The sequence below is a fragment of the Abramis brama genome, assembly GCF_963993115.1.
Source record: "Abramis brama genome assembly, chromosome: 12".
Classification (NCBI taxonomy): domain Eukaryota; kingdom Metazoa; phylum Chordata; class Actinopteri; order Cypriniformes; family Leuciscidae; genus Abramis; species Abramis brama.
Window position 1 is genome coordinate 34,425,578 of NC_139974.1, and position 16,965 is coordinate 34,442,542.

Sequence of the window (16,965 nt, forward strand, 5' to 3'; positions counted from 1 at the left end):
TCTTTGCATTTTTCATTAGCTTGCTCTGTAAAGGCCAGCTATCTTTGACTAGAACTGGGTTACAAAAGCATGTTCGGAGTAAAATCTCATTCAAAATGTATGTGATAGCTTGCAGTCCTTATACAACTATAACAGGAATGTATTTCTAAAAGAGTGAGCCATGAAATGCATCCATGCATTTATTTATTTTACCCAAGGGCTGAAATAACATTTCACTGCAACTAATCACCGATTGAATTGATGTATTATGGGAATTTTTCGTGACCTCGACAGTGGAATGCATCATAAATATGTCTGAAAAGACGTGTACCCCTTCATCCATAAATGCAATAATTCTTGTGCGCTTGTGAAAAGCATGTCTCCATGCACAAATAATTGTTTTGGATGGCACTGGGGTTTAAGGATGCTTTTGCCGTTTAAAATAAAATCAAATAAAATCGCCAGTCCAAATAATGACCATTAGTGTTTCCCTCTCCTGTTCTTCCTCTGCTGTTTTACAGGCCTAAAGTAAATCCAATTTTCTCTGCAATGTTCTCACATCCGTAATGACAACCTCCCGGTCAAATTACAGGAAATTAACGAAGCCTTGTTGAACAATTCTAAATATTTAACGAGAGTGATGTCTACATTCTTATAGGGCTGAATGGCGCCATCGCTGGGAGCAGATGTGCATAAGGTTATGGTAGAATAAGATAACATTCTGGAAATGCCTAGGACGTATCTGCTCTTTTGTATTAACGTGCTTGATTCAGCAATAGTCGCCGTCGGAAAACAAGACACAATGGCTGGAGCTATTAAGAGGACAGTGTATGCATTCTTAGCTAGCTGTGCGGAAGTCTCACATCAGTAGCATTGTCTCTGCATTGAAAGAGTTCAATTTAAATGACATTCGCCAACACAGATGGTAGAGTTTGGAATCTCCACACGTATTTGCAATAAAGACAATAAAGATACCAATGTGCTGCTGCCTGATATTATTGTTATTATTCTCATCACTATTGACCTGTAAACTGTATTTTGGCTGTATTTTGGCTGTATTTTGGATTCCTCTCTGGTTGCTTAATACTCAAGCCAGTCAACAAAATGAGTCTGGTAGAACCCACTGATGCTATAACTGACCACACGAGGAAGAATAGGCAAATTTTTGCCCACAGGTGGACATAAAACTACATTTAATTAGTTATTATTATTATTTTGTAATTGCAAGCTTAGTGGCACTGAGTCTGTGAAAGATATTAAAGATTTTGTGAGGCACTTATAAGGGTAACACTTTATTTTGATGGTCCACTGTAGACATTCTACTAACTATTGCCTTATTATCTTTGCAACTACATGTCAACTAACTCTCATTAGAGTATTAGTAGACTGACTGCTTAATATCTGCTAACACTTTATTGTGATGGTCCTCCAACAGACATTCTACTGACTATAAGTAACTTTTCAATTATGTCAGCTTATTCCACTAACCCGAACCCTAACCTAACAGTCTACTACAGTCTACTAATACTCTAATGAGAGTTAGTTGATATGTAGTTGACAAGATACTTATAGTTTGTGGAGTGTCTTAAGTGGACCATTGAAATAAAGTGTAACCCTTCTGGGTGAAAAGAAAATGTGTATTCAGTTTTTGTGTGTGCATGTGTGTATTACAGTATGTCTTTAATATTGACATATAATATTATTGCAATTCGGCTAATACTAATAAGCCAACAGTTATTTTAATTATTATTAAGTTATGGCTAATAAACAATAAATGGCCGAAATTACAAGTCTTTACTATTTTGACTAAATAAACGGAAAAAAAGTAAAACACTTAAAACTAAAAGTGGCCATTTTAAATGTTACAAGTGAATATAGGCATCAAAACATTATGATGTACAGTACAAAAAATGGATATTAATTTTGAGATTTGCTAATTTACATTTAGATCATATTAAATATTAATTTACATTTAACAGTGTTGTTAAATCATTAGTGTTTTTAAAGATTAACTTTAAATGAGCATTAGATGACAGTAAAGTTAATGTAACTTGAAATGTAAATATAGAAATTAGGGCTGTGAAATGATTAATCGTGATTAATCGCATCCAAAATAAAAGTTTGTGTTCACATAATATATGTGTGTGTACTGTGCATAATTATTTTGTATATATAAATACACACACATGCATGTATATATTTAAGAAATATTTGCTTAAATATACTGTATATATAATTTGTATTATATATAAATATAAATATTTTATGTATAAATAAAAAAAATTCTTAAATATATACATGCATGTGTGTGTATTTATATATACAAAATAATTATGCACAGTACACACACATATATTATGTGAACACAAACTTTTATTTTGGATGCGATTAATCGCGATTAATCGTTTCACAGCCCTAATAGAAATATGACATATTATACAATAAATTTTAAGGTGTCCGTGTTGCAGTGTAATTATACATTTAAGTACTGAGTAATAATGATTAATGGGTTAGTTGCATGTAATAAATAATATAGTAACTACATGTAATAAGGACACTGTAAAATAAAGTGTTACCAATGGTTAAACTTTATTTTAAGGTTTCCTTGTTACAGTGGAATTACACATTTGTCAGTGTGGGTTGCAAAAAACACAGAAACTAAAAGTGTTTGATCTATCTATTTATTAAACACACGTAAATATACACTTCAACTGGATATCTTCATACAAAAACACCAGGAACAGAAATTATAGGCAGGTATTTTAGAGAACTGACAAAGAGAAAATGAAACAAAGGGTGAATAACTACTAGAATGATATATTGTGCAGACCTATACATTTTGTGCAAATTTCTGTTTTCTTTTTTCTTTCAGCTTTAAGCCTATAGAGCTATTTTATTAGTTCTAGTACACTGGCCTTCAATGGTTGGATAAGTGGTTGTAGTGTGTTTGTTTGTGTATATATGTGAATGGAAAGTTTTTTGATTGCTCCATATGGCTGGCCTTTGCTTGTATATTGGCAAGACTGTACCATAAGGCTGTGAGTCTAAATAGCGTGATAGAGAGACACATACAGATAGACAGAGACTTATACTGGCTTATCAAGCAGCTGGCGATGAAACAGACAGGCAGCCGCATAAACGAGTGAAAGAAGTAGGTCAGAAGCAAAAGAGAGAGTGTCTGGAGAGACTCTGAGCTGGTGAGGAGAGGGAGAATAGAAATGATAGGATGGGTTTCATGCCCTCTTTTGTTTTCATCTCCATTTTCATCTCGGGTTCAGGGAGGAGACGGTGTGATGATGCCATGGGAGGCAAACGGAGATCAGCTGGCACCTGAAGTGCAGTTGAGTGACAGTGATTGACAGAAGCCTCTACTAAATTACGGAAACACCAGACTCCGTGTTATTCATGCTGTGAGATGTGACAGCACCATGCAACTTGATGTACATCGTGAACGTTTGTTCTTTCAGACTTTCTAACACACACACACATGTGCACACACGTTGGGTTTCCATGTTTCATGGGGACTTTCCATAGAGATAATAGTTTTTATACTGTACTAACTGTATATTCTATCCCCTAACCGGTCCTCACAAAGATGATTGTACAAGTACACACACACACACACACACACACACACACACACCCCTGGCACAGAAACCCTTTGAAATCAATGAGACTTGTGTATGATATAATTATAACATTATGTTTGGAGTATTTTCCATCATCGGACATATTCTATACATAAATTTTCTTCTAGAATGAAGTTTTTATAAAGCTTGTATATTTAAGTTCAATAATTTCACTTAAATGACAATTAATAGGTAATTTTCATTGCCATTTAAGTGAAATTATTGAATATACGAGCTTGATAAAAATGATCATTCTAGAAAATTTCAGATGGCACTTAGAGGCTTTTGCATCTGAACTCTTCATATATATATATATATATATATATATATATATATATATGTATGTATGTATGTATTCTTGTTATGTTACTACTACTACTGTTAATACTTGAACAATCAACTTACTCAGTATCTAAATCAGGCTTATTATAATGTAGAACTTTGAATTGTATGTTCTAGGATTTCCAAAGTAATTGCACTGCATATTATTTAAAAATGTTTAATAGCAAAAAATTCTCAGCACAATCTAGTATTATTGTTATCTAGTGGCATTTTTTAATGTTTGTAAAGTTGAAAACTAAAATTATAGAATAGAATATTTAAAAATATATATTTTAGTTTTGTTTTAGTTTTTCCCATTTATGTTTTTATTTTCATTTCAATTAAATTAATCTTTATTAATCTTAACATGTTTACTTTAGTTTTCATTGAAACTATACAGGGGTTTAAATCCATAATGAAGCATTTTAGTTATGCTTTATTTATGGCATTCAGTGAAGGCCAAAATAAATGAGTAGAAACAATGTGAAAAATACAATTTTACATGACTTCCAAAGGAAAAAAAATAATGACCTCCTACGCTGGTGTACAGCATTCGATATTTAACAGTAGAGTAATCACCGTTCTGCTATTTTGAGCTCAGAGTTCATGACACAAAGGATCAACCTAGATGTGCAAATTTAGCTCATTAAAAGTAACAGGCTAATCTCCATCTAATGATCACCTCAACATCTGTCAGCAATAGCTCGCGTTTGGAAACGCCACCTGCTTCAAAGACCAGGCAGATGAACGGCAACCACCTGACAAGCACAAGCCTTTTTCCATTTCGCTCCGTTTCCTTTCAGGCTTTTTGCCCATTTTATCTTTCAGATCACAAAATGGGCACAGATTGTATTGTAAAACGATAAGCAGATTTATCAGTAATGAACATGAACTAGATTAAAGGTTGAATTAGCAGAGAATCATTTCCTGCTCTGCCAAATGAACAGATTTTGAGAGATATGACACAATGACTCAATCCAGCAAAGAACCTAGAGGGAACAAATGTAAAATAATAGAAGTTTTGCACAGCATTTGCCTACCCTCACTCATGTGTGTTCAGAGTCAATGGCAGCGCTGCTACGCCAGAAGTATCGGAGTGTGCTTGTTCTGCATTGTCAGCTGCCTGGTTGTAGTTATTGAAATACAAAACACCACATCCCTGAAAAGGAAAATGATATAATTTGCTACAACATTAACCATTTCTTGGTGGGTTGTTCTTTTTTTTTTTCTTCTTTTTTTTTTTTGATGGTGTCAATATAATCTCAAAACATATAGTGCTGATTAGACTAAAATCAATAAAGAGTAGCATGTTTTTTTGTTTTTTTGTTTTTTTTACACAAACATTAAACAATGTAACACCAATAACCTGCTGATAATGAATTATATAAACATAATTAAATTTGAAGGTAAATGAATACCTTTTTCAGCCACAGAGTATCACCTGAAGCATAGCATGATTTTTTTCCAATTTCATTCCAATATTTTTTTTATCATAGATACATTTATTATTATTTTATTATTATTTTAATTTATTTATATTAGTTTATATTAATTGATATGTTGTTACATCATTCTTTATATTGTATTAGATATTGTGTTCCTGTTTTGCTAATGCTGAACTTGAAAAGCAAATCAATGAATAATTATAAATGTCATTAAAGTGGTGTACCTTATGAAGGGGACAAGGGCATTTTCAGGCACATAACTTTTTTTTTAAAGTGCAAAAAACATAGTCAAACCACTCCATGTTATTTAATACAATGATATAAGTAATAAGATAATGCCTTTTGTTTCTCCACTTTATTTGAAATCTTTTGTATGTCTAAAAAATCAAGGAACATGTTGGTCACCATATTTTGAGAATAATGCTGCTATTTAATGTACTGCATGCAAAAGTGTTCATTTGTCTCATCAAAATATTGCCTTTTATTTCTGTCTCTCTCTATAGTTGACTCCGGCGCAGCCCTGTCGCGCCCGCAGCGCCCCCTCTCGGCCCGGGCGGCCCACCATGCCCCGTCCATGAAGGGCTACCAGGTGAGTCGCAGTCTGTCTCAACACTCCTCTGGGCCTTGCTACTGCATGCCTGAGGATGGCGACACTGCGCGGGACTACATGCACCACCCTGACCACTACCAGGGGCACAATGACCACCCCTACTACCCGCCTGGTGGGCCCCCTGAAACCCTGGCCATGGTGCCATCTGGTGGAGGCACCTTCCCTCGCTCACACCCCAGTCAGCCGCAGCCCTACGACTCCACGTGTGAAGAGTGTTTATCCTCGGGAGTGCATGGCCACGGGCATAAGATGCACCGTATCCCGCCCAACCTTCTGGATCAGTTCGAGAAACAGTTGCCCTTCCACCCCGACGGCTTCCACACCCTGCAGTACCAACGCGCAGCCAGCGGGGAGCAACGCAGCGAGAGTCCGAGTCGCATACGGCATCTGGTGAACTCGGTTCAGCGTCTCTTTGCCAAGTCTCATTCTCTAGAGACGCCATCTAAACGAGAGTTTAACGGCACCCGTGGGGGAGAGTATCGGGAAAGGGATAGGGGGCACCGCAGCGGTGGCGAGGAAAGCGGTGGACATCATTATTCGGGAACACACCAGTCTCGCTCTGCCCGTCGCAACAAGAGCCGAGAACGAAGCAAGAGCGGAGACTCCCGCCACGAGTCTCGCAGCTCCCGCCACCGCAGCAAAACAGCTGGCTGGTGGAGCTCCGATGACAACCTGGACAGCGACAGCAGCTTTCTGGTGGGTGCGGGCAGGGGCGGTCGGGGGTATCCCACTGGACACGAGACCCTGGATGCTGCCATCCAGGAGCTTACCCTGAGGAAATCTAAGGGTCCACCTCCAGGAGAGTGCATGGCTTGCACCAACATAGCCATGGCAGGGGACAGCGGACACTCTCTGAAGAGGAGCACATGGTCAGCCATGACGGTCAGTCAGGCTAGAGAGGTCTATCCATCTTCCCGTGGTGGTGGTGGTGGTGGTGGTGGTGGAGGTGGAAGTGGAGGAGGAGCAGGAAGAGGTGGAGGAGGATATGACAAGGCATTGGTTCCTCTGGATCCCAAAATGAAGGAACGATCACTCCACTATCTGCAGGCAAGTTCTGTTTATATGTGCATGTGACGGAGATGTGCAAAATTCAGAAGTGAAGAATCGGCTCCCTTTCAATTAATGAATGTGAATTTGAATCTAATTGGAACTAATCAATCAATCAATCAATCAATATCTATCTATAAAAATATCTATTGTTCTATCATGCCATATGGCCTATCTGCATTTGTAATTTAAAGACATTGTCAATTCAATTCTGAATGGCGTACAACCTCAGTATGTAAGTGAGACAAACTTTTACAATATGTGAGTCTATTTTGAAGTCAGTGCAGTGACCCCAAATTGGCTCCCACTGAGATTTCAATATTTATGTGCAGTCTCTGTTCTCAAATACAATCAGTCTGCTGTCCTTATTGACTTGCAGATTCATTTCATTGTCAAAAGAATTAATCTGTCTGCAGAGATGAGATCTGCACTAAATGACAATTTCTGTGAGAGAAAGAAAAAAGAAAAAAAACATAAGTTGATGATTATGTTTGTTATCAGCTGCTAGCTGTGAAGAATGGAGCCTGATGCTATTTCCAGCATCCGTCAGCTCAGTGTGAAAGGGTGAAAAACAGTATCGGAGGATATAGGAAAACAACACATTAACCCTTGGCCTGTATAAAACCCAGTGTGAACACTCACAAACGCTCCTATTGATATCAGTAGTGAGCTGTGTGCTCCATTTCTCCTACTCATCTGCTCAATTACACACACATCACTGACATCCTGCTTTGTGATATCAAGTGTCCTAGAATACAAGATACTTCTTAGCATCATAATTCAGCTGCCTACATGGTTTGAATAGAAGGGCAACTGCATCATAAATGCATTGTTCTTACACACAGATATACTACAAGTGAAAAACAAACTCACTATGTATCTCATTATTCAGTATAAAACACATTACATGTTTGGTATTGATAAAGGGGCACTTGAGCCTTACTTCACCAAAAGATTGGGAAATATGATGCTATATGTGCACTCAGTAATATGGTGTAAATCAATCAAAATACCATGATATTACCATCTGACAACACCACTGACCATGGTACTTCAGTAGTTCTTGAAAGAGGTTTAGTTTTGCTGCAGACAGATTTCCAATATGTGACCCTGGATCACAAAACCAGTCATAAGTCGCACGGGTATATTTGTGGCAATAGCCAACAATACATTGTATGGGTCAAAATTATTGATTTTTCTTTTATGCCAAAAATCATTAGGATATTAAGTAAAGATCATGTTCCATGAAGATATTTTGTAAATTTCCTACCGTAAATATATAAAACATTTATTTTTTGTGAGTGAATGCAGCACAATCGCGAACATAAATGGACAAATTTAAAGGCGATTTTCTCAATGTTTTAATTTTTTGGCACCCTCAGATTCCAGATTTTCAAATAGTTGTATCTCGGCCAAATATTGTCCTATCCTAACAAACCATACATCAATGGAAAGCTTATTTATTCAGCTTTCAGAGAGAAATCTCAATTTCAAAATTGTGACCCATGTGACTGGTTTTGAGGTCCATGGTCACATATGTCTCCAATAGCTTTATGTGCTGTTAAAAATAACTTCAGAAACTACATGAACAAATGACACAGATTGACAATTGGAAGTTCTATCCTGAGCTGTACTGTATGTCCTGCTTCTTCCTTGATGAATGAGCAGCACATACTGTACTTGGACTCAACTACTGTTTTCCTTTCTATTTTTCGCTTTCTTCTCACATACACTCTTATCCTCACTCACTGTGAACACAGTTATTTATGCTACCACAAATACTTATTTGTGTACACACACAAATGGGGGAGGAAACTCTCTATCGGAAATGACAACAGGTTAAATGAGGATAATTTTTCTGAGTGCCTCCTATGCCTAGTGCCTCCCCACACTTCCCATCGAGTGTCCGCACATTATGGTTATGTTTCTAAGGTAACAGGACAGAGCACTAGGAGGTTACACTCCTTTCCAGGTACAACACTGAGCCACGGTTGAGCACCACTTATGAAATAAAGACTACAGATTCACACTATCCCTGTGTGCATCCTGTTGTTTTTTAGCAGACACCAGTGGGAGTCCTGGCTCAGTTGTATGGAAGCTTGTTTCCGCCACAGAATAAATCATTTTAAAAGATAATTGTGACTTTATCTTTTGTGAATTTTGTGAGTTTACATCTCGTAATTCTGACTTTTTTTCTCAAAAAGTTATAAAGTCAGAATTGTGTGATTAAAAAGTTGCAATTGCAAGAAATAAAGTCAGAATTGCAAGAAATAAAGTAATTTATTTAGCAATTGCGAGTCCAATTCTGAGGAAATAAAAGAGAAACTTTTTCTCAAAATAGCGACTTTATTTCTCACAATTCTGACTTTATAACATGTAATTGTGAGTTTATATCATGATATTCTGACATAATAACTCGCAATTGCTAGTTTATATCGAGCACATTTGAGTAAAAAAGTCAGAATTGCAAGATGTAAACTCGCAATTGTGAGAAAAAAAGTCAGAATTGTGAGATAAAAAGTCACAACTACCATTTTTATTTTGTTATTCAGTGGAGCTTATTCAGCTTCCATAGAGAAGAGATGTCATTGCAAGAGGTATGGGAAGGTATTTTCAAGGTATTTTTCAATCAATTTTGAGGGGTCATAAATTTTAAAGAAAATATGATGTGCATTGTTAAATCATTTATAATAAACACCATAATATTACATAAAAAATAAGAATTGCCAATTTTGATTTCAGCATGACTTAATATTACGGTAATATTATGGTGTATATACATACATCTATACAGTATATTCTATTTATATTCTACAGTATTCTATGAATAAATACAATTATTATATAAAAATGTAATAGTAATTAATTAACTATTAATATGTTCATATATTTTATTTGTTTTTTTGTTGTTGTTGTTGCTTCTTTTTTTTAGATGACTGCATGACGCTTCAGTCCCTATCGTGCTAGTAAAGGAAAATATCAGGCTGTGTAGGGGAAGTGATAGGTCTGATAGTTTGTGACCTGGCAGTTATCATTTTTATTGCAGCCACGCTATGTCACATCATGAGTAGACTTCAAACACCTGGCGCTTGAAGAAAAGAAGACCAGTTTCAGCAAAGCATAGACCGAATAGCAGCTGTGAGAAAGCACAATAAGCACCAGGTGCACCCCATATCATTCCTGCTCTGTCCCGGGGCTCTTGAGTGGGAGAGAGAGAGAAAAGTCAATGCATTCTGACGGACATAACCAATGTGCCGTCTCCGGCATTCTCCGCTATTGTTGCCCAGGGCGACAGGAACGTGCATGGAGGTCTCGTCCTGACACTAATTTAACTTCCTGTAATATTAGCACTTGCAAGCTCCAATTACACAGAACATCAGCTTCAACGTGATAGAAATACATTTGGTCAGTCGCCACTTTTGTTTTGCTATTTGTCACAGCGAGAAAACCAATCAACTTTCATACACTCCCACTCAGTATGGTACACACATACTGTATATCCACTCCTTCAATGGTCACTGTGTAGCTACATACATTGTCATAGCCAGCAGTGTAGGAGAGTAACTAACTACAAGTAGCAACACTGCTGCACTATTCAGTCACGTGACATCATGTCGGTTATCTGAGTGTAGCATGACAATTGCTATTTTGCGGTTTTTGTTCACATTGTGTTGACGCGCTAAGAATCAAACATGTTTTCTTAAATGTTCACTTTCTCTGTATGTAGTGTTGGGAAGTCCAGATCATTGGACTTGTGATACTTTTCACACAAGAGTAGCTTGACTGTAGTTTGACTACTTAAGCAAGGCTAAGCTACAAGCTATTTATGATTTAAAGTAACTGACATCCAGATAACCTGCATATAGTCCCCCATCAGTGCTGATTGTTTATTCCATGAAGAGCAACTGGTCCTGAGGAAACTGAGGTCTTACAGTGATAGCTGACGGCGGAGCAGCTGACTCAGCTACCCTGAGCCTCTGGAGAGGAAGAAACCCAGCTGTGGGTGCAAGCTCAGTTGGGACTCATCGCTGGAGAGCAGTTTTTTGATGTGATCTGATCTGAAGGCATGGGGATAAACCAGATGAATCCTTTATTACAAGTCAGCCGATCTGTGTCGCAATTAGCAAGGGAGCGGAAGGAAGTGAAATGTGTCAATATAATGAGAACGAATACCAGGGGCGGTAGGGGGAAAAAATAAGAGGATGAGAATAGCAGCACAGGTTGCAAGGAAGGAAAGTGAGTTTGTAGGGATGGGGGAATAAGTGATCTTAAAGTCATGAAATCAAAGCTGACTATTATTGTTTTCATGGAATATTCCAGTATTTATTGACTTTATTTGATTTATCCATGCACATCATATTTTATTTCAGTTCATATGCCCTTGTAATCTTTAGACAGTGTTTACTGATGTGTTTGAAGTGGCGCAACTGTGGGAAAACCTGTCACTCAATCACACACAAATTGGTGGATAATTCGTATGAATTTGTACGATCTCAGCCTTATGTGTTCTAATGATCTGCTAACGCCCCTTTGACTGGTATGTTTAGGGGTGGACCTTCCTGCGTAAATTCTTTTCAATAACTGTATGTTTGTGTACGATTAGCTCATACAAAATCACCACTTCGTAACATTTGCGTTTTTCCATGAGTTCAGGTTGTTCACTCACATGAGATCGCAGCAACTGCAAACTAAAATGATCCAACGATCCAATCAATTCCCTGTTGGATAAAACCAAGTCCCGCCCTACATTTTTCTTGTTCGAGAAGCTGTTTCACTAAGATATGTGTCATAATAAGGAAGAAAGGGCTATCGCAACTTCCGTTTTATGCCAACTTTAAATTAATATCTTACCTAGAAATAAAATGTTGTCATTATGTATCCTTATGTGGATACAAACCTGTTTGACTTTCTTTCTTCTGCAGAACATAAAGGAAGACATTAGTTTTGACAGCTGTTTTTGCCAAAATAATGAAAGTCAATGGCAAACAAAACAACATTGTATGGACAAAAAAAAATGCAATGATATTCTTCAAAAGATTTTCTTTTATGTTCCACAGAAGAAAGTCTTACAATTTTGGAACAACAACAGGGTGAATAAATGACTACAGAATTGTCGGTTTGTGTAGACTATCCCTTTAAATTAAAATGATCTCATTATTTACCCACCTGCATGTCATTTCTTGCACATACTGTATGCTGTTATATATATTTTTTTAACTGAACAATATTTAGTGAACTAATCAAAATGGTCAGAAGGAGGCCAGTTATGTGAAAGTTGTGTAAGAAAAAAAAAAAAAACATTATTGCAGTGACATTACTCCAACTTTTGCATTTTTCTTCTGCATTTAAAGAACAAAATAGAAGTCTGAGGAAAAATAAAGAGAATGGTAGAGATGCTCAAACCAAGGACTAGAAAAATGGATGATCAGCTTCTCAAGAAGATGCAGTTAAGCTCCTGATTCAAAATGATCTTTGTGTATGTGTGTTTATGTGTACATAAGTGCAAATGTGTGTATTACAAGGAAGATAGGAGGGGGTGGAGACAAAAGAAACAGATGGATAGAGAGATCAAGTTGCATCATCCTTTGAAAGAGGATGACCTTTAAATACCCCACTGAGTGGTCAGTTGGTATGCAAGGCATTCTCTCTCTCTCTCTCTCTCTCTCTCTCTCTCTCTCTCTCTCTCTCTCTCTCTCTCTCTCTCTCTCTCTCTCTCTCTGTGTGTGTGTGTGTGTCTACCCTTGGTCATTTGGTGGTGGGATTATCATCTGATGTCAGTAAAAGACAAAAAAAGAAGAATAAAGCCCTCTGTGTTGGTTGTTTTGTGTATATAATTCTGAATATAGGTATTACCTCTTTGGTCAAAATGTCCCTTAATAACTCTTTGCCCAGTCTTAGAGGGATAGTTCACCCAAAATGTCATCATCACATGACTCACCGTCAAGTTGTTCCAAACCTGTATGAGTTTCTTTCTTCTGTTGAACACAAAAGATATTTTGCAGAATGTTGATAATCAAACAGTTTGAGGTAGACATTGACTTCCGTAGTAGGAAAAAAATACTATGGAAGTAAATGGCTACTGTCAACTGTCTGGTTACCAACATTCTTTAAAATATCTTCTTGTGTGTTCAACAGAAGAAAGAAACTCATACAGGTTTGGAACGACATGAGGTTGAGTAAATGATGACAAATTTTTCATTTTTGGGTGAACTATCCCTTTAAGTATGCCAATCATATTTAAAAAAAGAGATCTGAACTATAAACAAAACATGATACCCAGAGAAAACTGTGAGGAGAGCAGCAAGTTTAAGAGGGAACCATCCTCTTGTCAAACAGAAAATACTGGACCTGTGTCTGTCTCACTTCACCATGAATTGAAAGAATTATTGGTTCTGTTATTAAATGTCTAGCCACCTTAAAGTCGCTGTGCAGCTTGTAAGACAGACTTTTTTATTTTATGTTTGCAAAATATGTGACAGAGAGCAGATGCGGAGGTAAAAACAGCAATAAGACACAGCGATGCTATCAGAAAAGGATATGGCTCTGGAGAGCAAAATTCATGAAAATAAATAATCTTGCCTCTCCCCTCCATAACCTGCTATCTCCCCACATCTGCACTGTGTCCATGCCCCAGCCGAGGGGCAGCTCTTGAGTGTGATGACAGCTCTAAATGTACAGCTGGTGCCTTTCATCCCTGTCAACCAATCAGATTTCATTTTACTCAGCTGCCCTCAGTTCAACCTTTTGTTCCCCCTGGTCATGCTGTAGCCAGAAAGCCACAGCTCTAACAAGGCTGTTTTTTATACATATACATAAACCTTTAGTTGCATTATCAATGCATTTTCTCTCATATCAGTGGTATTTATTTACAGAACATTAAGTTTAGGTCCTCATTTTTAGCATTGGGACTTTTCACTCTCAGTCTGCGATTTAGTGGTGAGGTTTTCCAGTGACTCTTCCTGCAGGTTACATAGATAAGGTGGAGACAAGTGACTTTCTCATACTGAGATAGAAATTGAATCATTTCACTCAACCTGTTCGTTCAAAACACTGATTCATTCAACAATAAAACTAGTGACTGTCTATTTGAGTGAGTCATTGAATCATTTACTTATCTGATTCATTCAAAACACTGATTTGTTCAGCTATGAAGCAAGTGAATGGCTGCATCCGAAATTGCATTTTTCCCTTGTTGGCAAAAAAACAGAATGTGAAAAGGATTCACAATATTCAACACTTTTATAAGTGAAAAGTACCTGGAAGACTTGCTACTTTCAATGAGATTCTGAAATGCGCATCAAGGGAAATGAGTTGTGAATGTCAGTGGAGCAATGCAACTGACGCTGGTAAGTCACATGACAATGACAACTTCATAAATGCTAATGTAGTATGTCCAGAATTTCATTCATACTACACTACTACACTTATACAATACTACACTTCTTGTGTTGATATAGCACACCCTCATCCCTCATCAGTTTCATAAGTAAAGGCAAGACTGAGAGCAAGTCATGTGTCTCTTGCAGGTGCCCTCAGATGACTGGTGTGGTGGCGGTCCGTCGGACAGTGGTGGGGAGATCCCCTGCAGACGTATGCGCAGTGGCAGCTACATCAAGGCCATGGGGGACGACGACAGCGCTGACTCAGACAGCAGCCCCAAAGCCTCACCCAAATCAGCCCTCATCGCCCAGAGAGAAGCCTTCCGCCGGTCCGTCAGCATGGACCAGCGCTCCTCCACCACATCCAAGTCAGTAGTCACTTGATTTTCAGTTTGTTGCTGCTTTGAGATTTGTATTTGCTGTTTTAAAAAGTAGCACATTTTGGACTACCATGTAGTAGAAGTGCCAGCTGAGACTTTAATGGAGTATTCTTCTCCACAGGTACTCGTGTAAACAATGCACAGATGTGTACCCGAACAGCCGCACTACGCCTAAAGGCCCCCCTCGCTCCCGCAGCTACACACGCTCTCTGACCAGCGCTCAGGTATAACACACTCACACAATGCACAGTGTTTACACATTTAGTAAGTTATCCAAGCCATTTTAATTGTCCTTAAATAACCAGTTTGGGTGGTTGCTTGGGCAAAAATAGGTGATTGCTAGGGTGTTCTGCTTCTTGGTTGGGCATAACTAGCTAGTGACGGTTGTTCTGGTGATTGCTAGGCTGTCCTGCTAGTTGCTAGGGCATAACTTGGTGGTGGCTTGGGTGTTCTGATGATTGCAAGGTATAACTAAGGGGTACCTATGGAGTTCTGGGTAGTACACTCACTTGTTTCAACACGTTTGGGTCAAATATGGACAAACCCAGCCGTTGGTTAAATTTATTTTATTTTTATTTTTTTAACCCAACGATTAGGTTTGCCCATATTTGACCCAAACATGGGTTGAAACAATTCAGCATTTTTAGAGTGTAGCTAAGGCATAACTAGTTAGTTCCTAGGGAGTTTTAGGAGACCGCTAAGGTATAAGGTGGTGGCTTGGGTGCTCTGTTGGTTGCTAGGACATGACTCGGTGCTTGTTAGGGTGTTCTGGGTAAATACTAACTGGCCCAAGTCAAAAGAGACTTATGACTTACAGCTCTGAGAATAATATTCTGATCACAAGATATAACCCTAAATCAGAGCGCAATAATAATGTGCAGAATTAGTTGATACATGAACAATATATGTGTTCAGTTGCATGAACAGTCTGAGTTATATGCAGAAACATATGAATCTCAACCTTAATTGAAACATGGTCTATAGGCCCGTTAACACCAAGGATGATAACTATAAAGATAACGACAAAGATATGGTTCTAAAAATCGTTCTCAATATTAAAGAATAGCACCACAGCTATAAGGATAACAGCACAGAGAAACGCTATGGTTGGAATCACTTTCAGAACGATTTTATCCAGCTGATGAATGATGAAAACATTGACAGCCAATCAGAATCCATTCTGCTGTAAAGAGCTCGAGCATTTAAGCTGCAGATAAGCACCCGCCTAGAATAAACAGAACGATATCAGTGGACGCCAATATAGTTATCTTTATGGTTATCATTCTTGGTGTGAACGGGCCTTATGTGTGTGTTAGCTGAGCGACAGTCTGAACCTGTTTGGAGAGATGGAATCACAGGCTGTGGAGGCACTGGATCTACCCGGATGCTTCCGTACCCGCAGTCACAGCTACGTACGGGCCATCCAAGCCGGCTGCTCCCAGGACGATGACTGCCTGTCCGTCTTCTCCATGTCGGGCCCACAGGGGAGCATGAAGGCCGAAGCAGGTGAGTCATCAGCATGTGTTTATGTATGTGTGTGTATACCTAGTCTCCATGCTGTCACAGGGATTAGATTAGAGACTTAATGAGTTTTTGGATCAGTCTCATAGGAATTGCTGGAGAAACACGCTCCAGCCAAGGGATTTAGATCAAAACTACTTTCCTTCTATCTCTCCGCTCTCAGTATATCAAGACTGTAAACAAATGTTACATGGTAAACACTGTAAAATGCTCAAACTCCCTTGAGATCGTCTGTTTCCTTGACTATCCCTTGGGTTGTAGTCAAGATTATGGTGGCAGTGTTATTCTCGTCAATGAAATACTGAAATTAATGAATGTGACAAAAGCCAAAAGCCAAAATCTCTGTAAAAATTAACGCTGCATGGTCGTAATTGCAATGACATTTTATTCTCTCTATTATTTGGATGACTTTCCATCTTTTTTCATTGTCCCTTATTCTCTCGTTTAGAGTAGACTCTCACAGGAGATTTATTAAAGCCCTTGTGAAGTGTCAAAAGCATCCATCTGCAGTTTCCCAAGGCAACACTCATGACACACACCAGAGTGTGAGTGTTTTTAAGAGAGAGGGATGAGGAAAGGACAAGAGAGATGGAAGGACGGCTTAGGCATGCTTTTTTAAAACTCCTTTTAATCTCTGAGTGTGTCCCACTGAAT

General features: G+C 38.2%; 1 protein-coding gene across 1 annotated transcript in view; it reads left to right on the top strand.

The window, feature by feature from the left end:
* Window positions 1-16,965, top strand: part of dlgap3 (discs, large homolog-associated protein 3) — a 172,380-nt gene that overhangs the window by 142,088 nt on the left and 13,327 nt on the right. The window contains exons 3-6 of the mRNA XM_084130490.1: window positions 5,878-7,031; window positions 14,558-14,778; window positions 14,912-15,014; window positions 16,107-16,296. Coding sequence (XP_083986616.1) covers window positions 5,949-7,031; window positions 14,558-14,778; window positions 14,912-15,014; window positions 16,107-16,296 — 1,597 coding nt within the window. The 5' untranslated portion in view covers window positions 5,878-5,948. The remainder of the gene's footprint in view (window positions 1-5,877; window positions 7,032-14,557; window positions 14,779-14,911; window positions 15,015-16,106; window positions 16,297-16,965) is intronic.